We start from the raw sequence: 26,510 nt of genomic DNA, 5'->3' as shown, positions 1-26,510 counted from the left end.
GAGCCCAACGGACACCCAAAGGTCCATTTAGGAAAATATTAAGAGGTCCCGATTTTTGTGTACAGAAATACTCTTTCTATAATTCTGATTAAAGAAACTACTGTATTCTTTTTTTAAAGGTTATACTCCATTTATAATTATTTTTAAATGTTGGCTATATTCCCTGTGTTGGATATATTCCTTGTAGCTTATTTTATGCCTAATAGTTTGTACCTCTTAATCCTCTACCCCTCCTCCCTTCCCTCTTCCCATTGGTAATCACCAGTTTGTTCTCTGTATCTGTGAGTCTGCTTCTTTTTTACTGTATTTACTAGTTTGTTGTATTTTTTAGATCCCACATATAAGTGATATCATACAGTATTTGCCTTTCTCTGTCTGCTTATTTCACTTAGCATAGTACCCTACAAGTCCATCCATGTTGTTGCAAATAGAAAAATTTCATTCTTTTTTATGGCTGAATAGTATTCCATTGTATATATGTGCCACATCTTCTTTATCCATTCATCTGTTAATGGACACTTAGGTTGCTTCCATATCTTGGCAATTGTAAATAATGCTGCTATGAACATTGGGGTGCATGTATCTTTTTGAATTAGTGTTTTTGTTTTTCTCAGATATATACCCAGGAGTGGGATTGCTGGGTCATGTGGTAGTTCTATTTTTAGTTTTTTGAGAAACCTCCGTGCTGTTTTTCACAGTGGCTGCACCAATTTACATTCGCACCAACAGTGTATGAAGGTTCCATTTTCTCCACATCCTCACCAACATTTGTTATTTGTGTTCTTATTGATGACAGCCACTCTGACAGGTGTGAGGTGATATCTCACTGTGGTTTTGATTTGCATTCCCCTGATGATTAACAATGTTGAGCATCTTTTCATGTGCCTGTTGGCCATCTGCATTTCTTCTTTGGAAAAATGTCTATTCAGGTCTTCTGCCCATTCTTTAATCAGGTTGTTTGTTTTTTTGATGTTAAGTTATATGGCTATTTATATGTATTTTTATATATATATATATATATATATATATTTTTTTTTTTTTTTTTTTTTTTTTTTTTTGCGGTACACGGGCCTCTCACTGTTGTGGCCTCTCCCGTTGCGGAGCACAGGCTCCGGACGCGCAGGCTCAGCGGCCATGGCTCACGGGCCCAGCCGCTCCGCGGCATGTGGGATCCTCCCGGACTGGGGCACGAACCCGCGTCCCCTGCATCGGCAGGCGGACTCTCAACCACTGCGCCACCAGGGAAGCCCTTATATTTTGAACATTAACCCCTTATCAGTCATATCATTTGCAAATATTTTCTCCCTTTCAGTAGATTGTCTTTTTGCTTTCTGGATAGTTTCCTTTGCTGTGCAAAAGCTTTTAAGTTTAATTAGGTCCCATTTGTTTATTTTTGCTTTTATTTCCTTTGCTTTGGGAGACAGATCCAAAAAAACATTGCTGCAATTTGTGTCAGAGTGTTCTGCCTATGTTTTCCTTTAGGAGTTTCATGGTTTCTGGTGTTACATTTAGGGTCTTTAGTCTATTTTGAGAAGAAACTGCTATATTCTAACTCATACTTTGACTAGAAATTTCAAGTAAAATTTTGAAACTGCAGAAATATTTGTATGGTAAAAAAAAAGTCCAAGCCTTAACAATAGATTTTTAGAGAAATAGATGCTACTATAATATATATTTTGGTTTGATAAAAGATTTTAGACTGCTTTGGAGATTCTATAATAAGGTTTGACTTTTAAAAGTGGGAAAAATTCTTTGTAATATTATCAACCTGTTGGTATATAAAGTATCTTTTACACATAAGAAAGAACTATTGGCCATGAAAATGTGATGACTCAGATTAAACCTAACCTAACATAATATATATATAACCTAAAACAGGTTATATATATTTTATATTATATATATACACACACATATGTAATATATATAATCAAATATAGAATCAAATTAATTAAATTATATATCATATCAATTAATAATATTTATATTAATTACATATTAATACTAATAATTATACATATATAATCAAATTATAATGAAGTATATAATTTGAATTAAAAGTCAGGAGGCACTGACCAAGCAGAATTGAACTAATGGTTGGATTTTTAACGGAGCAAAATGTTAGCCACAATCTCTAGATGATTAAAAAAAAAAAAAAAATATATATATATATATACACACACATATATATATATAAATATACCTGACTTAATCTAAATATAACTGACAAACACCAAATGGTGTTTGGCTTTAAGGATGTATTTTTGAAAGCCTTTGTAACTTTAAGAAAGGAGAAACTGTAACAAGTTTACCTTATTTGTGTCACTGTACTCAATTAATTACTCGGATAGATTTGGATAGATTATTCTCCGTAACTAATTGTTAATTTCCCTAATTTATTGATTCTTTATCTTACAGATTGAATCTTATGTTTCCTACTGCGGTGGCCTTCCAGCCCCTGAACATTCAGACAATCCCTTGAGATACAAATTTAGCTGGAGTCCAGTGGGAGTGTTGATGAACATAATGCAGCCCGCCACCTACCTGCTCAATGGAAAGGTGAAGGCTCATCATCAAAGCTTTAGAGATACAAACCTGCAGTAACTGCCTAAGAAAGTCCAAACACTTTCTCCCCAGTACCAACGCCCTTTAACGCTGGCTGTGCTGCTTGCTCTCCATTCTCCTCCTGCACTGTTTCCCAGTGTATGTTTACTGTTCCATTCCGTGTGGTCTCCTCGCGGTTCCCAGCAAAGCCCAGGCTCATTCTTTCCTCTTTGCCCTCTTGCAAGTTGTTTCTGCCGTTGAAACGCTCACTTCTTAACTTCTCTGCGTGCATAACTGCTGGTCATCTTGCAGTTTATTTCAGCCTGACAAACATTTACTGAATCCCTACTATGTGCTAGACTTGGGCCAAGGCACTAAAGGTTGTCCTGCTGAATGAAGTTTCTGGTATCAGAGAACTCACAGCTAGAATGGGGGTAGCTCTCGGGATGGAGGGTGTGATGGGTCAAGGAAGGAAACTAAGATTTCTTCCCAGCTGCCGTGTGGCAGAACGTAAGAGCGCTCTGAGTTTAGTACTGTTTTCATCATTTTACTATAAGGAAACTATGGTGCAAAGAGAATGTTCACAGTCATGCAGCGGGGATTCAAACCCAGATCTAACTAACTCTAAAGCCTTTTTTTCCCCTCTTTTACCAGATCGCTTCACGGCAGGAAAGGCAGACAGTAGAATAAATAGGTATAATTCAATGAGAGAAGTTCCAAAGTATGCTAAAGTGCCACAGCGATGCAGATGAGAGGCCAATTGACTTTTTTTTTTTTTAACATCTTTATTGGGGTATAATTGCTTTACAATGGTGTGTTGGTTTCTGCTTTATAACAAAGTGAATCAGTTATACATATACATATGTTCCCATATCTCTTCCCTCTTGCGTCTCCCTCCCTCCCACCCTCCCTATCCCACCCCTCCAGGCGGTCACAAAGCACCGAGCTGATCTCCCTGTGCTATGCGGCTGCTTCCCACTAGCTATCTGTTTTACATTTGGTAGTGTATATATGTCCATGCCTCTGTCTCGCTTTGTCACAGCTCACCCTTCCCCCTCCCCATATCCTCAAGTCTGTTCTCTAGTAGGTCTGTGTCTTTATTCCTCTCTTACCCCTAGGTTCAATTGACTTTTGACTTGACCTTGGTGAGGAGGTCAGGGAGAGGAAACTTAACAGAGAAGAGAAGATGTGCTCAGCCTTGAGGGATAAGAAGGCGCCAGCCTGGCAGAGACACTGCCACTCATGACTGTGCTCAGCAGTGTCCAAATCACATCTGTCTGCTTTCATAGTTTATGCTCTTGACTGTAAGGAAAGACTCGCATTTAGGAATGAACATAACTAGACCAAGGCTTCCTCTTTATATTTTGTGCCCTAAGCACCTCACTCACCTCACCGTAGTCCCAGCTCTGCAGGGAGTGATGAATGACTTGATCAGATGTGGGTCTTAACAAAGATTATTCTGGCAGCAGTATTATAAGTTCTCAGTGTATCTGTGATCTAAATGTATTTCGTGTAAAAACCGGAGTAAATTGAAAGAATCTCTTAAGGTGAATGTCACTGTCAGCCATCGACTTCTGTACCTGTGAGCGTGGCTCACAGCCTTGGCCGAACACTGGAGTCACCAAGGCACTTAAAAAAATCCTGATGTCTGGGCCTCATCCCCAGAGATTCTGATTTTCTTGGGCTTGGAGATCTTTAAAAACTTCCCAAATGGTTCTAATGTGCAGCTGAATTTGAGATGGACTGACTTAGTGACCAGAGGACCACAGCTGCACTGAAAACACTACTGGACAAGCAAGACACTTGACCTTGATTCTGGAAAGACACATTCACATGGTTCAGGATATGAAACAGAACCCTTGAGTTGTGGTCCAAGTGCTGACATCCCTCAGTGTCACCAAAGGCCAGGCAATCTAGTTCTCCAATTCTAAGAATCATGAAGGTTTGGGTCTCAGTCTCACGTTCTACCAGACACACGCCCTTTTCCATGCCACTGCCGATCTCCTCTTCAACTGCCCCTTCTACCTTCTGCAATCATGGAACAGAGACTGGCCTATGTTTGGTATAAACTCACATGTGAATGCAGGAAGAATTCTTGCTTCAGCTGGGTCAAATGCTTATTCTCAAGAGGCCATATAAAAGATTAAGAGGGCTTCCCTGGTGGCGCAGTGGTTGAGAGTCCGCCTGCCGATGCAGGGGACACGGGTTCGTGCCCCGGTCCGGGAAAATCCCACATGCCGCGGAGCGGCTGGGCCCGTGAGCCATGGCCGCTGAGCCTGCGCGTCCGGAGCCTGTGCTCCGCAACGGGAGAGGCCACAACAGTGAGAGGCCCGTGTACCGCAAAAAAAAAGAGATAAAGATGATAACAAGGAGGTCAGTGGAATGCAATGTGCAACAGAAAGAGCATGGAACCTGATACCAGTGTGTCTGACTTGGTCCTCTCGCTCTGCCATGGCTGGCTGGGTGGCACTAGAACAAGCATTTCATCTCTCTGAGCTTTGAGCTCCTTGCCTGAAGGTAAGCATAATCACACCAGCCTTGCAGGGTTCTTGCGGCAGGGCTCAGTGGGGTCATATAGATTACAATCCGCCACACAGCAGACCTTTGGGCGTGTCCTAAGCCCCTAGCAAACATCAGCTGCATAAAGAAATTAATGGTGGTAGGAGCTCAGGAAAAGCAAGAGGTTATTTTCAGGCAGCAAAAGTTGTATTTGTTGAATTTGAAGTTTTTCCCTTTTATCCTGAACTCCTTTTGTAAAAGAGGAGTGCTTTTTGCATCTCCCTGACACTGTGGAGGACACCCAGAGAAAACACGATGCTTTTCTTCTCTTTGCTAAAATCATACTTTTTTCAAGGTCTCCTCTTGTGGACGCAGCTCTTCCTGACCACTCCAGCCCCTGTCACTATTCTTTTGTCTGAACTCCCACACTTTGGTTGTCTGTGTCTAACACTTTTTCCGGATGCTGTATTATTCACTCAGTAATTCAAGTGTGTCGGTCTGTCTTCTAACCCAGATTGTTAAACATCTCAAAACCTCTCTTGTTCCTCCATTGCCTCTGTCACCATCACCCTCCACCATGGAGCAGGCCTTATGTAATACACAGAATCATCATGGGGGAGCCAGGTGACTTCTCTGGCTTCTGCTTTTTTTTTTTTTTTTTTTTTTTTGCGGTACGCGGGCCTCTCACTGTTGTGGCCTCTCCCGTCGCGGAGCACAGGCTCCGGACGCGTAGGCTCAGCGGCCATGGCTCACGGGCCCAGCCGCTCCGTGGCCTGTGGGATCTTCCTAGACCGGGGCACGAACCCATGTCCCCTGCATCGGCAGGCGGACTCTCAACCACTGCGCCACCAGGGAAGCCCCTGGCTTCTGCTTTTAAGTTGAAACCTTAAACTTTTCCAGCAACTCAGGCAGTAGCCTAGGAATTAGGATGTATCTCATTGGAAATAACTGCAAGGATGTAGGACAAGATCTACCTCTGGTACTACTGCTAACTTCTAACTTCTAATCCTGTTTCTAATGCATCTGATTTCCTTCCACATGTTTGGAGACAGTGACTGTGTCTTCTCTGAGTTCTGTTCCCTCCATGGGTGGTGGGACATTGGTGACACCTGGGGGTGACATGGCAGACCTTCGCCATCATCTCCTTCAGCTTCCCAAGCCACTCCCAAGCTAAACAAATACACTAAGTAAGGATCGTGCTCGCTCTGCAAACACAGATTTGAGATAGGTTTTCTGGCTCTCTTCCTATTGCCTTCCCCTCCCTTGACTGTAGCACCCAGCCTTCCCTCTGTAGCTGCTGCTCTCTATTGCCTGCAGCCATTCTTTTTTTAAAATTTATTTATTTTATTTATTATTTTTGGCTATGCTGGGTCTTTGTTGCTGCACGCGGGCTTTCTCTAGTTGCGGCAAGCGGGGGCTACTCTTCGTTGCAGTGCACAGGCTTCTCATTGCAGTGACTTCTCTTGTTGCAGAGTATGGGCTCTAGGTGCGCAGGCTTCAGTAGTTGTGGCTCACGGGCTTCAGTAGTTGTGGTTTGCGGATTATAGAGCGCAGGCTCAGTAGTTGTGGCACACGGGCTTAGTTGCTCCGCGGTATGTGGGATCTTCCCGGACCAGGGCTCGAACCAGTGTCCCCTGCATTGGCAGGCGGATTCTTAACCACTGCGCCACCAGGGAAGCCCACCTGCAGCCATTCTTAACTCAGTTTTCAGGTGCATCACTGGTGGCATGATCAGGAATGCTGTACCTAGTCAATTAATATCCTTTTCAAACTACTGATCCACAGATGAGCACAATTAAGGGGACGGTATGGTATAGTAGAAAGAACACGGACACTGGAGTCAAATAGACATGGGTTTAAATCTGCCCCTGGGTGACTCTATCAGCCTCAGTTTTCACCTCTGAAAAGTGGGTTATTGCGTGGATTAAAGGTAATGTATATAAGGCACCTGGCACACAGTGGGCCCTCATAAATGCTTGTCTGTATATTGCCTGTGTTACATGTCTTGTTGGTTTAGTAATCCAGCTTATTGTCAGTGGTTCTCAGCGGTTGGGGGACGTGTGGGTGTGGGCGCATGTGTGGGGCAGAGTCACACTTGGAGCAGTCTGCACCGGCAGCGAGTAATGAGCCACTGTTTCTGCTGGGAGTGGGTCTTGGATGGAATCATTGTTGAGTCAGAAAAAAAATGCATATTCTCTGGCAAATGGATAAAAACATGCCTCTCTTTCTTATCTGTCATGTAGGGCGGGGCTTATTAATGAATCCCATGATAGGACATTAGAAATACGACTCTGAATTGATATCAAAGGACCCAGTGATTTTGGGGTCAGGTTCCCTTAGCAGCCGTCAGTCTCTAAACGGATCACTACCATCCAGCTTATATTTTCCCTGTTTTCTTTACAAGGACCTCATGATGGACTTAGGAACCAGCTGATTTATTTCTGATTAGTACAGTGCTGGAATATAGTGGTCTTTATTGAATTTTTCTTTAAAAATCCCTAACCTGCAAACAAGTAAACCAAACTTTAGAATTGCCATAGGTTGTAGAAGAGAGATGGGTGGGAAGACCCTAAAAGTCAACATTTGCCTCTTTATTAGACTTTTTAAAAAAATTTAGAATCCTGATGGAAGAAATTTGTTTTAAAGAAAAAGTACAGAAATGGCTCTTCAGGAAATGTTTACTGTGAAGTTCAGAAGAGTTTGACAAGAAACTTAAATGAAAAGCATTCCTCACTTCCTTCTGATTCCCACTCTTGGGATTTTTTTGTTTTGTTTTGTTTTGTTTTTTGCTGTACGCGGGCCTCTCACCACTGTGGCCTCTCCCGTTGCGGAGCACAGGCTCCGGACGTGCAGGCTCAGCGGCCATGGCTTACGGGCCCAGCCACTCCACGGCATGTGGGATCCTCCTGGACAGGGGCACGAACCCGTGTCCCCTGCATCAGCAGGCGGACTGCCAACCACTGTGCCACCAGGGAAGCCCCTCACTCTTGGGATTTTTGATGGTCCTTCGTGCTCTTCAAAGTGAGCCTTTGACTGCGGAGGCCCCTCCAGGCATGACTCTGTGGTCAGCACTTCCCGTTTCCTTCTGGGGCTTCAGCTATATATATACATACCTTTCCATTTTCCCTTTCATACCAAGACATACGCAGAACCTCCCTACAAATAAACCCTGTGAACCATTAAGTTTAGCCGAAGACTCCTTTGAGCAAATTGCTCAGACTCCGCCAGAAGGTACGTCACCAGCTCCCTTGTGCAGTGTTTTTTCGTGCAGCTTTTAGATGTGGTCAGAGATTGTTTCCAGTGGTGCAAGCAGGACAAAAAGTCTAGTTCCACCAGGATTCTCAGCCCTGATTTTATTACTCCAGAATGTTTTCCGTGATCTCAAGGATGATCATCAACCTCACAAACTGAAAGAAAAATTTAGCCCTTTAATCAAAATTAACGGGAAAAAATGCTTCACTGCATTTTGATTGTGTATGATGGGGGGAGAGATGTAGGAACGAGGATTACTGAGAAATCAGAAGAGCTTGGGAATCGGTGACATAACTTCTCAGAGGCAGTAAGATCAGGAGGTAGTATTTTTTTTTTGAGTTTCACTGTATGTTCATTGCATTGTCCTTGTGAGAGGGCATCTCCCCCACTCCATTTCCCAACGTACACATGTTGGTTGACTAGTCCAGGCTGTAGCACTTTATTGTTGCTCTAGTGCAGCTCCTGGGTCTTGGTAGACATTAAGTAAAGGTTTGTTCAATGAACAAAGGATTGCACGGAGGCAGGAATTGAATCTTATCCATCACTGTCCTTATTCCCAGGTGTGATCCTGGCACACACAGAGCAGGTGGTCCGTAAATGCTAGCTGTGTGAATGGATGTGCAAGACTGGTGCCTGATGTAGCGAGCATCCGAGAAGGGGGATGGGAGTGAAGAGAAAGAACAGAGTGAGAACGTGGCCATTGCTGTTTGAGCACAGAAGCCACTTTGAGTATCTGTTGCTTATAGCGTATTGTTTATTTAAAAACAAAACAAAACTCTACTGAGACATAATCCAGTGCCATCTCATCCAGGGGCAAGGAAAAATCAGAAACAAGATCTGAGTAAAAAACGAAATGCTTTGTCAGATTTTAAAGCTTGGGAGAACAATGGCCTTGTGAATTATGATATTAGTAGAACAGCTTGAATATGGGATGTTGATTAGCGTAGTTTCATTACATTTTTTTTTTCAAATCCCCTATTGCTTTCTTGTAAAACCTGGATTTCTTCCTTATGAAACGAATGCAGGTGAATCCAAAGAGGAATGCACTTTCTTAACCCCACGTGTGCCTTTTCCATGTTCCTCAGGTTGTGAATGTGGTCGGGGGTGTCTCCTTTCTGGATTCGGTTACTCCTATGGATTATTTCCCTGGATTAAATTTGGAAAGTTATCCTAACAGAGACAGTACCAAATATGCTGAGATTTATGGCATTCCGTCTGCTCACACTTTATTACGGGGGACGCTGAGGTACAAGGTAAGTGGCTCTATCTGAGATGATCATGTTGCCTGTTTTGATATAAGTGATGTGAACACTTAACTTTTCTTCATAATTGAAATAATTAAGATGATAAACCAGACTGGCACCCCTATGCTTACTATTTACAATAACCAAGATAAGGAAGCAAGCTAAGTGCCCATCAAGAGACAAATGGATAAAGAAGATGTGGTGTATACATACACACAGACACACAGACACACACACACACACACACACACACACACACACACGCAGTGGAATATCACTCAGTTGTAAAAAAGAATGAACTCTTGTCATTTGCAGCAACATGGATGGACCTGGAGGGTGTTATGCTAAATGAAATAAGTCAGAGAAAGACAAATACCATATGATTTCACTTATATGTGGAATTTAAAAACAAAATAAATGAACAAATGTTAAAAAAGAAAAAAAACAAAGTCATAGATACACAGAATAAACAGGTAGCTTCCAGAGGGAAGGGGAAATAGGTGAGGGCTATTAAGAGGTACAAATTTCCAGTTACAAAATGAATGAGTCAGGTATGAAATGTACATGTCACGGGTATGAAATGTAGTCAATAATAATGTAGTATCGTTGTATGGGGACAGATGGTAATTGACTTATCATGGTGATCATTTTGTAATGTATAAAAAACAAAAAAACCAAACCAGATTGGCATCTTTTTTCTCAGGGCTCTTTTCTTTCTTTCTTTTTTTTACTCTATATGTAAATATTTTACTTAAAAATTGGATTTTTTTAAACATCTTTATTGGAGTATAATTGCTTTACAATGGCATGTTAGTTTCTGCTTTATAACAAAGTGAATCAGTTATACATATACATATATCCCCATATCCCCTCCCTCTTGCGTCTCCCTCCCTCCCACCCTCGCTATCCCACTGCTCTAGGTGGTCACAGAGCCCTGAGCTGCTCTCCCCTCAGGGCTCTTTTGATTGACTATTTCAGGAGACAACTCAAAGTGACTGGGGCAAAAAGGGAATTTTTGACTCAGGAGAAGGGGGGCAGGTGAAGGGTCAGCTTCAGGTGTACTGAGGTTTGAGGGTTGTGACCTCACTGGCACGTAGTAGTTTCTCTTCACCTCTCAGCTCTTCCTTCAAGCATTGGCTGCGTCCCCTGTTTCACAGGGATGGCAAGATGGTGGCAGCCTCTTAGGTTCAAATCCAGTGAGAAAGAAAAAGTACTTCTTCACAGCCAGAAGTCGAGTTTTTGTCTCATTAGCCCCTGAGGTCAGTGCAATAAAAGGTGCCAATCAGCTTTGGCCCCTGTTTTATGTCCCCAGTGCTGAAGATGTAGTCAGCGTCACTTTCTCCAAAGTGAATCTGAAATGTTTTTACCACAAAATGGGGTGTAGCTACTAGGACCATAAATACGAATGTCCAGTACACATTTTTAAAAATGGTTTTATTTTTTATTTTTTAACTTGAGAAAGCTTCTTTAATCACAAACCAGGTCATGTTTTGTAAAACAATGTCAGTCCCCATACATAATGTTTGCTGACGCCTTCAAATTTGGCATTAGAGAAATTAATGCCTCCTAAGCCATGTGTAAAGAAAACATTGGTATATTTTTTAAAGGCTATTTTTGAACAATGTTACTTGCATAAATGAAAATCTGTCATATTGTTTGATCTTGGTTCTAAGTAAAATGAGTCCTTTATACTCCTGAACACCAAGGAATGGCAGTGAACATAATGTAAGATTTGCAGTGAGTGAATCTGAATAGTTCATAGGATAAATGAGCAGTATAATGGGGAATCTCCTTATATTCTCTTCTCCTCAAAAACTCATAGAAGTGCAGTTCCTTATTCTTGTCACCAAGGAAAAGCATGAAAATTCTCTCCCCCGCCAACTCTTTTTGGTGCAAGAAGCACCAGAGAAGCAGGGGATGGATTTCTGCCAATGGGGTCTGGGGAGGAGGTATGCTTTTAATCACAAGAGGGGGATAGGTAGTAGGGGGATACAAAAGACCTCCTAAAATAAGGCTCCTGCTACTGTGGGAGCTCCATCATTCCAAGTGCAAAGTCCTTACATGGGTCAACGAGAGTCTTGTTGAGAGAATTTCAGATCTGGAATGAAACTTAAGAGGTCCTCTGGTACAGTGATATCATTCTGCAGAAGAGGAAACTAGGGCTTAAGTGAAGTGACCTACATCAATTATTACTAAAGCAAATTGTCTTTAAGTTTCTCTTGTTGGTATCTTTTTTGTTTGAATGAACAAGTTTTTGGTTTTCAATTTTGTCACTCGGAGCATTTCTGCACTTTGGAAAACGTCATAGCTGCTCTTGAAGGCTGAGGGTTCAAAAAATGCAACGGAACATTTCCAAGCCAAATACCATCACATGCTAACAATGAGCACTGTGAACACGGCAACTCGTCTCTCCCTGTTCCGGGCCTTTTCCAACCATCATTCAGGATTAAAGAACTAGGAAGGATAAATTACCACATAATCATAATCTATAAAAATACTGACCTAGAGCACACTAAAAAACTCTCAATAAATAAATATTGGGTATTTGCTTTTGAAAGTCAGTAAAGATGTACTCTTTTTTTAAAATTTTATTTATTTATTTATTTTTATACAGCAGGTTCCTATTAGTTATCTATTTTATACATATTAGTGTATACATGTCAATCTCAATCTCTCAGTTCATCCCCCCTAACTCCCCGCTTTCCCCCCTTGGTGTCCATACGTTTGTTCTCTACATCTGTGTCTCTATTTCTGCCTTGCAAACCAGTTTATCTGTACCATTTTTCTAGATTCCACATATATGCATTAATACACGATGTTTGTTTTTCTCCTTCTGACTTACTTCATTCTGTATGACAGTCTCTAGGTCCATCCACATCTCTACAAATGACCCAATTTTGTTCCTTTAGATGGCTGAGTTATATTCCATTGTATATAGGTACCACATCTTCTTTATCCATTCGTCTGTCAATGGGCATTTAGGTTGCTTCCATGTTATGGCTATTGTAAATAGTGCTACAATAAACATTGGGGTGCATGTGTCTTTTCTCTGGGTATATGCCCAGGAGTGGGATTGCTGGGTCATATGGTAATTCTATTTTTAGTTTTAGTAAAGATGTACTCTTCAGAAATCATGTCCATACTTTCAAGGCTGCTTTTTACAAACCACACAGAGTCCAACAGATGACAAAGGTTCAGGTTAGGATACAATCTGATAGAAAAATGACTCTTAACGTGATATTTCTACAAAGGAATACAGTTTCAAAGGCAATACTTAAAGAGATCCAAAATGTTTTTAGCCACGGCAGCATCATTGAAATGAGTGTTCAGGTCCTAAGGTCACCCCTCTTGAAAGGGACAGCACTCATTAGGGTGTATTAGTTCTGGAATTTCCCCTTGTAAACCAGCTGCACTGCTTTGCAGTCAGGCCTCAGAGGCAGCTGTACATGGCACTTCTTGAGGAGTGCAGCTATCCCTGCGACCAATTCTGTTCCTCTTCCATGTCTGGTGACTCAGGAAGTTCAGGGGCCCGATGTCTGATACAGAGGGTACTTGGGATTTCAGTCTGGCCACACACTTTCCTCAGAATACAGGTTTGTTCTCAGGATGACTTCTAGCAAGCGATTCTGGTTTCCGGTCTGGTTGAGAAAAGTGAAAATTTAACGTCTGTACCCAGTTCTTTCTCGTTGCGGAGCACAGGCTCCGGACGCGCAGGCTCAGCGGCCATGGCTCACGGGCCCAGCCGCTCCGCAGCATGTGGGATCTTCCCAGACCGGGGCACGAACCCGCGTCCCCTGCATCGGCAGGCGGACTCTCAACCACTGCGCCACCAGGGAAGCCCCGCACGCAGTCCTTAAAGGCTCATTTCTCTGTGATAAAGCGGTGATGACTACCCTTCCGTCCTCACTCACGGGAGAGGTACATTGCACATTCATCAGGTCCAAAAGGTTCATAATAGTGATAAGGTACTGAAGGGTGATTGGGAGCCCTGCAGAAGTCTTGGGGATCCATGCCATAAACATTGGTCCTGTCGCAGAGCTCCAGGGCAATCGTCATTGTGAACCAGCCAGTGCCGAGCCAAGTGTTGGAGATCTTCCTTGTGGTCCGCCACGCCAAGGTATCCTTGCAGTGACCGCGGTCGCGCGGGGGCCTCGGGGCGCGGCAGGGGGCTGCTCTCTGCGGGCCGCTGCGCGCTGCCGGTCGCCGCTGCCGGCTGCTGCTGCGGGGGCTGCTCCTTCTGGCCGCCAAGGCCGCTGTACACGAGCGGCAAGCTGGTGCACGTGCTGGTGAGCGCAAAACACATTGCCAGCCCCGGGCGCCTCAGGGTCTTCATTATGGGCACCTCTTTCGTGCGGAATCCTCAGGCACACGCGTCTGGGACCACTTTTTCTTGGAGGGTTTCCGTCGTGGGTGATGGGACAGAGGCGGGTCTGATTTTTGCCCAGCAGCCAGCCACGCCTGACTCACCAGGGAAGCCGCCGCGGGACCCAGGAAGCACCGCCGTTGCAGAGATTCCAGCACACGTTTTGTAATCACAAAGGAGTAGTTACAAGTGTGACCAGATTAAGACAATCAGTGTAATTGTTTCCTAGGGTGGTTATAATAAATTACTACAAACTTAAAACGACAGAAATGTATCCTCTCACCATCCAGGAGGTCACAGTCTGAAATCAAAGTGTGGGCAGGGCAAGCCTTCTGGAGGCGTCGAGGGAGAAACTGTCCCTTGCCACTCTCGCCTCACTTCTGGTGGTTGCTGGCGACTGTTGATGTTCTTTAACTTGTAGACATACTGGTCCCATCTCTTTGTCTCCATCCTCATACCACCTTCTCTTGTTTATATCACTGTGTCCTCTCCTCTTCTTATCAGGACACCAGGCACTGGATTTAGGACCCTAAATATAGGTCGCTTCATACTGGGGTCCTTAACTAATTATCTTTGCAAAGAGCCACGTAAGGTCATACTCTGAGGTTCTGAGCGGCCGTGAGTTATGAGGGATACACTACTCAACCCACTACAACCAGCGTACCTAAAACACATAGATCTCTAAAAATTAGAGACCTGATTTCAGACCTGGATGCCCTGTGAGATTCCGCGGTACCTGTGCTCTCATGAATGCGATGTCCTCATTGTCTAGGAATTAAAGGAATTGTCAGTGACAGCATCCTAAGGAGGTCGAGGAACCATGGATGCTTCAGAAGCCTTCAAGCACAGCAGAAATTCTAGTGTGCATTGCAGCCATACTGTCCTCAGATCTGACAGATTCTTGATTCTGCTTCTTTTCCTCAGGGGCTTCAGGAGTTAGGATTTTCCAATAGATTTAGGCTCCTGCCAAACATATAGACCCAGAAATAGAGGATTTTGAGATTTAAGAATTAACTAAAGCTCTCAAGGATGTGCATGGATGAGAGCCATCCCCACAGAACCCCAGAGGATGGAAGATGTCACAGAGTTCACGTCCTGAGCAATGTCAGCAACCCTTCAGTAACCTGAAGATTCTTTCCAGCGTTAGAGATGAGACCCTGTCACCCAAGTATGACAGGGAGACCCTGACTTCTCTCCTGCACCTGCCTGTCACCTGAGTCCTTCCAGACCCAGCTTGTACCACCTTACAGGATCTTTCTTAATTCCTCTCCTTGACTCCCCTCCCCGATATCTACGTGAGTTCCCCTCCTTGTGCGCCCACAGCTCGGCGTTTACCTCTGTCGTAGCACCTGTGATAGCCCAGTGTGTCGTAGTCCTCAGTGGTCGTGGTTTTGCTCACTATGTGCCAGGCCTTATTTGTTGGACTTATCTGACCCTTCTCCTGGACTGTGGTGTCTTCATGGGGAGGGACTGCATTTTTCGTCTCTGTGGCCTCAGCCCCTAGCACAAGTCTCACACATGGCAGCACTTTGCTAAGTACTTACTGATAAATGAATACACATAATAAATTCATTTCTAGAGGTCACCATAAAATTATTTCTGAGATGAAGAAATAGCTGAGAAATGTCTCAGTATTTGAGGTGTTGGAAGAAGGGACCCCCAGCATTCATCAGATCCTAGAAGCAGGCTCGGGGTAGTGCTTTTTTGCTTCTCCTCTGTGAAGTATATTTACATCGGGTTAGAGCAAATGAATTTTAATTCTTTAATTAGTAACTTTGGACAGTTTGAATAATACAGCCGTTCAGACGTGTGAGAATTCACACATTAAATGGTGAAACATCCAGTGGCAACAGGAACTATTTTATATCTTAATAATTTTACTGCTTCCTGAAATAATTTCCTGCCCTTCTTCTCTTCTTCTTCTTCTTCTCCTCCCCCCACCTGCTGTCTCTCAGTTGCAGTGGCTGTAAAGCCCCTTATTTTGGCTTTCCAATCCCCCCTCCCTCCCGGCCCCCAGTGTAACTTGCTCACAGGAGAACATACATTATGATCCTTCTTCACTTCATCTTCATTCAGAGTCTATTCATCCAGTCATTTGTTCTCTTTCAGCATATTGGAATGATGGATAATGGGGTGAGGACATGGGGTTGAAGGACACACATACACATACTTTCTATGCCTGCCGTTCAGCAGCTGAATAGACAATTAATTAGAGTTTGTGTTAAGTGCGTATGTACAAAATGCTACAGGAATACAGAGAAGAAGGGAGTGCCCACTCACCTAGGGAGCTCAGTGTGTGTGCTGAGCTGGGTCTTAAGAGAAAAGTAAACATTTTCATAGATGAGAAAGAGGGGTTACCACGTTCCAAGCATGGGAGCGGCGTGCACCGAGCCCCAGGTCTCTGGAAGAGCACAGCAGCTTGTTTGGAGGTTGGTGAGTGGTGGAGAGGATGATTAGTGAGTCAGGCTGGAGGGGTTTATTGGGATGGGTTCTACATAACAGTGCCAAGAACCTCGGCCTGTCCTGTAGAGAATGAAGGACGTGTGAGGAATTTCTATCAGTGTGATGGCATTTTAGAAATACCTCTCTGATGCCTGCCTTTTCCCCTTGCTCCTTATAGACGTTAGGATAATGGCTCTTAATCAGTAGGATGGATTATCTTCGTTGGGAGATATTCTTACAAGCTCCTTCTTCCATTATAAGAGAGAGAACAACTATTCTATTAAATACAGTTCTGCTGACCTGAGCATGTAACCCAAGATGAAACTTTCCCTTATGCTGTCAGAAAACACCACTCGCATGTTACCCAGAAACAAAAGTAAAGACCCACGTTTTGCAAGGGCTCTCGTGTAAACCAGTGGAATTGTTGTGACGCTGCCGAGGGTGACTGCATCAATACTAGCTACAAATGGCTATTCTCAGCCTGTTTTCTAAATGAACTACAAAAATAGGTCCTTATTTTCAAATTTAAAAAATGTTTTTCTTTGAAGACAAATTTTTATATATTGCTTAATAACTCTTGTTACAGGGATATGCCAAAGCCTTGAATGGATTTGTAAAATTGGGTCTTATAAACAGAGATGCATTTCCTGCCCTTCGACCTGATGCCAACCCGCTCACCTGGGTGAGTGACTCCGGAATTATACATTGTCTGCTGCTCTTCAGAAATGCCTTCTGAGGGCTTCCCTGGTGGCGCAGTGGTTGAGAGTCCGCCTGCCGATGCAGGGGACACGGGTTCGTGCCCCGGTCCGGGAAGATCCCACATGCCGCGGAGCGGCTGGGCCCGTGAGCCATGGCCGCTGAGCCTGCGCGTCCGGAGCCTGTGCTCCGCAGCGGGAGAGGCCACAGCGGTGAGAGGCCCGCAGACCGCAAAAAAAAAAAAAAAAAAAGAAAAGAAAAGAAATGCCTTCTGAAAGGGTCAGGTTTGAACGTGGGTTTGGACCAGCAATGAACCCATTCTGTGGCTTATGTGCAGGAAGTTAAGTCCTAGCCCCAAAGCCCCCCTTTCCACACGTCCTTGTTTGGGGAGGATGGAGAGCACACGGAGGCTGACCCTCGGGGCCCGTTTCCTGCTGCAACTTCTACCACTTGATTGCGCCCTGAGCCCTGAGCAGAGATGCGCTTGCTCTCTGCACTGTGCTCCGGGCTCTGCCGCTTGTCTAAGTGGTGGCCCCATGACAGGAGTTAAGCTTGGGCCTCCTGAAACTGAGAAAGCAGGAGAGCTCCTGCTGGTATCGCAGAACTGGATTCCCAACGCCCGAATCCCATTCGTTCCTTTATTTGACCATTTGTAACCATGCGTAATCTGAGTTTTTAATTACTGAGTTTATGCCCGTATCTGTGTTGTATTAAAATCTAGAGCTTCCACTAACTGCCAGGAATTAACTTGTTACCAGCTGGTCATTCAACTTAAATTAATGTGCCCATATTCCAATAGAAATGCTAGAAATTTATCACAAAGAGAAAAGAATCAATACTGCTAATCCCATTAAGTGTCCCAAAGAAACTTGGATCTTGGGTATTTTGGTTAGCCAGTTGCTTTTTTAAAAAAAATTAATTAATTTATTTATTATTTTTGGCTGTGTTGGGTCTTCGTTTCTGTGCGAGGGCTTTCTACAGTTGCGGCGAGCGGGGCCACTCTTCATCCCGGTGCGCGGGCCTCTCTCACTGTCGCGGCCTCTCTTGTTGCGGAGCACAAGCTCCAGACGCGCAGGCTCAGTAGTTGTGGCTCACGGGCCTAGTTGCTCCGTGGCACGTGAGATCCTCCCAGACCAGGGCTCGAACCTGTGTCCCCTGCATTGGCAGGCAGATTCTCAACCACTGAGCCACCAGGGAAACCCGCCAGTTGCTTTTAAATTCAGTTCTTTTGTGTATCTGAGTCTTTTCAATCTAAGTTTCAGATTTCATAAACTTACTTGTTGGACAGGAGTGAATAAATACCCATAGTGAATCTGATATTGAGGCAGTTTGATTGGGAAGGCTGGTGCAGGCATTCTTGGGGCTGGTCCCCTTGTCTTGGTAGCTACAGTCTAGAACAGGGGCTGGCAAACGTTTTTTTTTTTTTTTTGGTAAAAGACCAGATTGTAAATGTTTTAGGCTTTTATGGGTCGTGTGGTCTCTGTCAGGCTACTCAGTTCAGACTGCTTGTAAACAAATGAGCACGGCTATGTTCCAATAAAACTTTTTATTTACAAAACCAGGTGGTGAGCTCAATTTGGCCTGTGAACTAGTTTGTTGATCCTTAATCTAGAGCGTAACGTTTTCCTTGGGAGCCTGGTAAAAGTCTTGTTTAGAAATTAGAAAAAGCTATGACCACTGTTTAAGTGCTCGTCCTTTGAGATTTTATTATCTGCACAATTTTCCTCATTTCTTGAACCTACAAAAGAACTCTAGTTGCTACTAGCAACCACAGCAATAAGCCCCTTTCACTCTATCCTGGACAAAATTGACTTCTAGACGGTGAGGGATAATGAGGGATAAGGTGATAGAGAGGACCTGCAAAGGTAGTCAAGGTGATGGTAAATATGGTATCACCTTTTTGGTATTGATTTGGTGTCATGACTCTTTTATTGCTGAAATATCATTCTGAAATACCCATTTATTGATGTGTGGGTGTGCAGATGTGTGTATGCACATGTGTGTGCCACAATTTACTATTTCTAATTATTTCTAATTTAAAATTTGAGGTTCTTTTGAGGTCCAATGTCTTAATAGGATACTTTCTCAACTCATTTTTTATTTTATTTGGAGCTTAGAATTTGTATCTTTGTTTTTCTAATAACCAGAAAGAACTCCTCTGTGATCTAGTGGGAATTTCACCCTCCTCCAAGTGTGATGTGCTTAAGGAAGCTGTCTTTAAGAAACTAGAAGGAGACAGTACCCAGCTGGAGGCTGTTGAATGGTAGGTACCCACCAGTCAACCTAGAGCAAAATACTGGATCAATGATTACTTAGTGCTTTCTAGTCAAAGAAAAGTCAAGATAGAAGCAAACATTTTACATTGTCTTTGATTAATTTGCTGCTCTAATGTTGGCCTGTTGTACAGAGATTACCATGTACCATGTTCATGTGGGGATGAAAAGTAGGTAAAGCGAGAAATTCAATGGCAATTATAACTTGGGAAATACTTATTTTTGAGCAGCTTCACTCCTCAGTTCCTGAGAAAGGTGGTATATTTTTTCTCTCCTGTAGGACATTCTCCCAGTCTTCCTTTAACTACTTTACAACACTTATTCATGTGGCTGTGGCCCATTCTGCTGGTATCCTTCATGTGGGAGAACTAACCTGTAAATTAATCTCATGAAAAGCTTTGCAACAGTGTGTACTTACAGTGCATCAGGTCTAGCTCCAGGCAACACTCCTGGGAGAGTCTGGGGATGATTCTAAAGGTTAAAACATTACTCTCATTATTATTATTTTACAATAACTTGAGAGTCCTATAACTTGAACTGTCGTCTTGTGATTCTGCCCTTTCAAGATAAAATCCAGTGAGCGTTCCCTTCTGCTTCCCAACTGAGCATATGTATAGGACTTGAACTAATGCAGCCATCTCTCGTGCTTCTCAGGTTGGGCTTGCTTGGGGATGAACAAGTCCCTCGGGCAGAGTCTCTCGTGGATGCACTCTCCAAGCATTTGGCCATGAAGCTTTCCTATGGTAGGCTGTGGGCTATTGGCTAAACATCCCAGCAGAGGAATCATAAGAACCAGTGAATTAGACTGAAGGGCGGGAGCTACACAGTGGGAATGGGGAAAGAACACGTGGACTATTTTTCCAGAGGGGAGAATAAGAGAACTATTAAGTAAGAGTGAACTTGGGTAATATGGCAAAGGAAAAAATCATTAGTTTTACTTTTTGACACATTAAGGAAAATGCTGAAGGAGCGTTTTGGGGAGAAGCAGGGACGGCCTCTACAGCAGTACCCTCGTGTCTGTAACCAGGTTATAGTGATACCCACCTAGACAGAGGAACCTGGTTAGTTATCATTTCCTTGAATTTTTAATTTGGTCTTTGGGCTAAAAAGCAGTACATATAATTGTTTAAGGATATACATAGTGGGAAGGGAAACGAGAGCAGAAGGGCAGGCGCAGGGGGATGAAGTACGATACTGGAGTTGTAATGATAGTGACATTTTAAACTGTATGTTTATTTTAAGGCCCTGGAGAGAAAGATATGATTGTGATGAGAGACAACTTTGGAATCAGACATCCTTCTGGACATTTAGAAAATAAAACTATTGATCTTGTGGTTTACGGGGATGTCAACGGTTTTTCAGCTATGGCTAAAACTGTGGGGTTACCCACTGCTATGGCAGCCAAGATGTTACTTGATGGTAAGTTCTTTCACTGGGGGACCAAGTTTGTCTCCATATTATCTCCAAGTCATTCAGGGCCTGGATGTCAAATAATTAGTCTTGAGTATGACACTAGCTTTCAGTAAAAGTGAGCCAGTTCAGAAGATCTAAGGGCTGGCTGACTGGGAGATCACCTTGTGATGAATAAAAAACCTTGGCTTTGGAGTTAGACCTGATTTCTGTCCCAGCTCAGTTGCAAGATGACTGAGTGATGGGGTGCAAGTTACTTAGCATCTCTGAGTCAGAGTTCCTTCATCTTTAAAGCGGGGATTGTCATGACTAATTCATAGGGTTGCTGTGACACTAAAGTGAAATAATACATAAAGCTCCTACCACATAGAGGGGTTCCCCAGGGAATGTTAACTGCCTTCTTTTCTTTCCTTATTTTTTTGTATTTTTGGGGTAACACTGAAATAGCAGAGGGTATTCATTTCCAGATCTTCAAAAATATAGGCCACATTTTATTAATCCTCATGTCTCAACATACTATCAATACTAAATATATATTTTGAACTAAATGAATTCAAATTTCAACTCTCCACTCTCCCCTTAAGATGATGTTTGCATTCAATAAGCATTAGCTCTGAATATGACACCCCATTTGGCCCCTGTGAAGGTGTGAGGGGAGTAACAAACACCAAAACATATAAATGGGAAATAATGGGGAAAAAACGTACAGTATCATATTAGCTAATATCAAATTAAACCACCTAGGGCTTCCCTGGTGATGCAGTGGTTGAGAGTCTGCCTGAGGATGCAGGGGACACGGGTTCGTGCCCCGGTCCGGGAAGATCCCACATGCCGCGGAGTGGCTGGGCCCGTGAGCCATGGCCGCTGAGCCTGCACGTCCGGAGCCTGTGCTCCGCAACGGGAGAGGCCACAGCAGTGAGAGGCCCGCGTACCGCAAAAAAAAAAGAAAAAAATTAAACCACCTACTTAGTTATTGAGGAACCAGAGTGAAGAAGTGATGAGGGATGAGGGCATCATAGTCTTTAAGGAAAGTGCCCAGACTTACTCTTTCAGCCCCCCTAACAGATGCCAGTGCCCAAATAACCAGACTGGTTTTAATTTCATTCTGTTGGTCTCATGCTTTTTAAAAAATGACATCAGCAAATAAAGCAGACCCGTTAGGTTGACTTTACTTTCTTACTAGACTTTATTCTCTGATTTGGTAGTTAATGCAGTTAAGTGTATAAATTCAGACTCTGTTCCTAACTCCAGCTGTGCTTTCAATTAACTGCTTTTTCTTACAGTGTTGATTAAGTAATAATTTAAAAAAATATTTATGTATTTATTTTGGCTGCGCCGGGTCTTAGTTGCGGCACACAGGATCTTCATTGCGGCATGTGGGCTCTTAGTTGTGGCATGTGGACTTCTTAGTTGCAGCATGCGAACTACTAGTTGCAGCATGCATGTGGGATCTAGCTCCCCGACGAGGGATCGAACCCAGGTCCCCTGAATGGGGAACGCGGAGTCTTACCCACTGGACCACCAGGGAAGTCCCAAAGTAATAACTTAGTAGGGGACATTTAAGCTGCTATTTTGAAAAATCCTTAGGCCTCCAACAATTTGTTGACTCACAGTTTCCTGCTGTATGGAGACTCTTGCTGTAGAAGTTAACCTTTCATACCACCTTTAAAATGGTAACTACAAATTTATTTTCTTCTAGGTGAAATTCAAGCTAAAGGCCTGATGGGGCCCTTTTCAAAGGAGATCTATGGACCAATACTGGAGCGAATTAAAGCAGAGGGCATTATGTATACTACACAGAGCACAATCAAACCGTAATTGAGAATTATATTTTGTTTTTATCTTCCCAGCCAACACAGCTCTGAACTTTTATGCAACAAACATGCTTGCTAATGTGATATTTTAAAACATAAAGCATGATATGTTTTGATTAAGTCAATACAATGGTGTTTTTGAAATATAAATCTCTATTTTAATATGAAAACATTTGGAACAAGAGATGCCAGTAATTACCAGGGAACTTTAATAATTCTATCATGTATTTTTTCATGTGTATGTAAAAGTGACAATGATTATACTACTTGTTAATTTATTATGCAACTTTTTTCTTACAAGAATATATTTTCCGATAATTAGCAGATGAAGTTTTATCTTTTTAGTAAGAAAAAAATTTCTCCATGCAGCTTTATTTTTCTAACGGATTCAGTTGGATGCTTTTAGATCACCAAAGCTTTGCAATAATACTATTTTATGCCTTTTTGTAAAATGATGATTCATTTAGAAAGTGACATTTCTTATAGCTTTCTTTTAATGTTTGGAGAAGGAAATAGGTCAGACTAAATCAAAATCCACATGGTCACCTCATTAGGCACAGGAAAAGCATTAACAAATCCAACACACTTTTATGATAAAAACACTCAACAAACTAGGAATAGAAGGGAATTCTTCAACCTGATAAAGGGCATCTATGAAAAAACCATAGCTAGTATCATAGTTAATGATGAAAGACTGAAGGATTCCCCCCTAAAATCAGAAACAAGACAAGGATGTATACTCTTGCCATTTCCATTCAACTTGTACTGGAGGGTATAGCTGGGCAATTAGGCAAGAAAATGAAGTAAAAGACATCCAGATTAGAAAGGAAGATGTAAAACTATCTCTAATGTTATACAAAGAAAATTCAAAGGAATACTCTAAGAAAACATTAGAACTAATACATGAGATCAGCAAAGTTGCATGATACAGGATTAATATTCAAAAATTGATTGTATTTGTATACAATATCAATGAATGAAGCAAAAGTAATATTAAGCAAACAATTCTAAGAAAAAGTGTAAAATAGGAATAGATTGAGAGTCCAGAAATAACTCATATTTACAGTCAATTGACTTTTGAAAAAGGTGCTAGGACAGTTCAATTGAGGAAAATAATCTTTTCATCAAATTGTGCTGAAACAACTGGATATCCACATACAAAAGAATAAAGTTGGACTCCCTACCTCACAGCACATATAAAAATTATCTCAAAATGGACCAAATACCTAAATATGAGAGCAAACACTATAAAACTTTTAGATGAAATCATAGGTGTAAATCTCTATGACCTTGGATTAGGCAGTGCTTTCTTAAATAAATGACACCAAAAGCACAAGCACTGAAAGATAAATTGGGTATCATCAGGATTAAAAACTTCTGTGCTTCCAAGAATACCTCAAGAAGGCAAAAGACAACCCATAGAATGAGAAAAAATGTTTGCAAATCATATACCAAATGAGAGAAGAACTTGTACTTAGAACAGGTAAAGAACTACTATATTCAAGAAAAAGTCAAAGAGCCCAATTAAAATAAATGGACAAAGGATCGCAATTAACAGTTCTCCAAAGAAGACATACAGAAGGCCAGTAAGCACATGAAAAGCTGCTTAACGTACATTAGCTATCAGGGAAATACAAATCAAACCTACAATGAGATACCACTTCAAAGTCACCAGGATAGCTACTGTGAAAAAATAATAACAAGTGCTGGTGAGGATGTGGGGAAATTGGAACCCTCATAAACTGCAGGTGGAAATATAAAATGGTACAACTGCTTGGAAGAACAGTTTGGCAGTTCCTCAAATGGTTAAACATAGAGTTACCATATGATCCAGTAATTCCACTCTTTGGTATTAGAGAAATGAAAATCTGTCCACGCAACACCTTGTAAACAGATGTTCATAGCAGCATTATTCATAACAGCCAAAAATCAAAACAAGTCAACTGCCCATCCAATAATAAATGAATAAACAAACTGTGGCATAGCCATACAATGGAATATTATTTGGCAATTAAAAAGAGGTTAAGTACAGTCACTTGCTACAACATGGATAAACATTAAGTGAAAGAAGCCAAGCATGAAAAGCCACGTATTGTATGATTTCATTTGTTTGAAATGTCCAGAGTAGTCAAATCTCTATATGGAGAAAGTAGATTAGTGGTTGCCTAGGGCTGGGGGGCTTGGGGGCAAGTGGGAGTGACTGCTAATGAGTTTGGGGGTTTTTGGGGGGAGATGAAAGTGTAGAGTTGATTGTGGTAATGGAGGTGCAACTCTGTGAATATGCTAAAAATCACTGAATTGTGCACTTAGTGTGAATCGCATGCTGTGTGAATTAGGTACCAAGATGTACAAATAAAACTTTGTTTCTCCTTGGAGGAAAGGAATGTTTCTCTTTAGGGATAAAAATTAAACTTTCTGAGGGACTGTGCTCATATTCTGGCATATGAAACATCCTGCCATCGAAATAAGCAGGTATTACATGTGGGACATATGGCAGTTGAGGAAGCATCTATGCTTTTGGAAAAGGATCAAAGTTGATTGCGAGCTGGTCCCACCTGCCAAAAATATCAATAATCTATTAACAAGTAAAGACATAACTGTTATGAAAGTTTTTTGTTTTTAACCACAACATTGATTTTAACATAATCAATTAGGAAATAACACTTGTGTTGCATTGATTCCACCCCCGGTCTGGATGAGCACCCAGATGGCATGGGAACTAGGGAACTAGCACCTTGGGTGGGAGGAGGAACCCACTGAGATAATATAATAACTAGTTTGGGCTTTAACTGAGTGATAAAGGGGGTATGATTGAAGGGGGGCTGTCTAACGTTAGTGCTAGAAAAGGAAATGTCAGTAAGCTTGAGTAAAGATATATAGAGTGAAACACTGCATTGGCTCTCAGTAACAAGTTTTCTACCAGAAATTTCAATAGTAAAGGTGGTGGTGGTAGGATCTGGGTATGGATGGGTAGATTATACTGTACTTAGAAGCATGTGGCCCCTGAGCCACAGTTTGGGAATCCCTGGTCTAACCATTTCGGTAGACTTAATGCTCACATCTTCCAGGTCTTTCTGACTTTTTTGGCTTCATCCAGATAATACTGATATTTGTATTTCCAGCTTTCCTCATCCTAGACTCATGAGACAGAAGTTTCTCTGAGAAGTAGTGTGATTAGTCCTACAACATACTAGCTGTTTCCTTTAACATAAACTGAAGACAGCAGTAACTCACAGCATGGTTATAAAGGGAACCAGGCAGATGCTGTGTTGCCTTTTATGACTTAACCTCAGAAATCACGTAGCATCACTTTCATTGTAGTCACAAGTCCATCCAGATTCAAGGCAAGGGACCATAGATCCACCTCTCACTGGGATGAGCTTCAATGAGTCACATGTGGGCTGAAAGCTATTGTTGAGCTATTTTTGGAAAATACAATCTGCCACAGGAAGGCACCCCAGAAGGAGAGTGGCATGTAGGTGGATTCTGTGAATATACAGTAAATGACCCCAGTTATCAATGTTTCCTCATTGGCCTTAGTTATTTTCTAACCATTTCATTTTTTTTCTCCAGGTGGTTCTTTGAACATTTTTATGTATCCTGTGAGATTAGAACTAGACATACTGTGTAAACAAAATGTGGAATGTTTTTCATTTACTCTCTAAAAAGCCCAAGAAATGTGCTTTTAACCTCCCGAGTCCTTTAAAACACTTACCTGAAGTAAAAGTGCTGTAAGAGACTTCTCTAATAGTTTCCATTAGGAAACTTAATGCTGTAGTTTTCAATACATACCTTCATTAAACAAGTTAGCAGCAAGGAAAAAATTACTTGCATCGGTTCATTTCTCATGTGGATAATTCAGAACTAAAGCAACTCCCCTAGGATTGAAGCAAGATAATAGGAATCTGAGAAAGTCATGTCCAAAGCTTCAGAGGAAAGGATTACAAATTAGCATATTCGGGAAGTTTTTCAA

The 26,510-nt window shown here is 42.3% G+C and overlaps 1 protein-coding gene across 2 annotated transcripts in view; it reads left to right on the top strand.

The window, feature by feature from the left end:
* The window catches only part of AASS (aminoadipate-semialdehyde synthase), a 73,291-nt gene extending 47,344 nt beyond the window's left edge, over positions 1-25,947 (top strand). Inside the window, exons 18-24 of one of the 2 annotated variants that reach the window (XM_082846693.1) lie at positions 2,419-2,559; positions 9,381-9,548; positions 16,931-17,026; positions 19,188-19,303; positions 19,968-20,056; positions 20,556-20,732; positions 22,423-25,947. In XM_082846693.1, coding sequence (XP_082702819.1) covers positions 2,419-2,559; positions 9,381-9,548; positions 16,931-17,026; positions 19,188-19,303; positions 19,968-20,056; positions 20,556-20,732; positions 22,423-22,541 — 906 coding nt within the window. In that variant the 3' untranslated portion in view covers positions 22,542-25,947. The remainder of the gene's footprint in view (positions 1-2,418; positions 2,560-9,380; positions 9,549-16,930; positions 17,027-19,187; positions 19,304-19,967; positions 20,057-20,555; positions 20,733-22,422) is intronic. The other variant, XM_082846692.1, reaches the window with a different exon arrangement.
* Positions 25,948-26,510: the final 563 nt, after the last annotated feature.

The sequence above is a fragment of the Leucopleurus acutus genome, assembly GCF_964270905.1.
Source record: "Leucopleurus acutus genome assembly, chromosome: 9".
Classification (NCBI taxonomy): Eukaryota; Metazoa; Chordata; class Mammalia; order Artiodactyla; family Delphinidae; genus Leucopleurus; species Leucopleurus acutus.
Note: the sequence above shows the minus strand (reverse complement) of the source record. Positions and strands in the feature narration are given on the sequence as shown.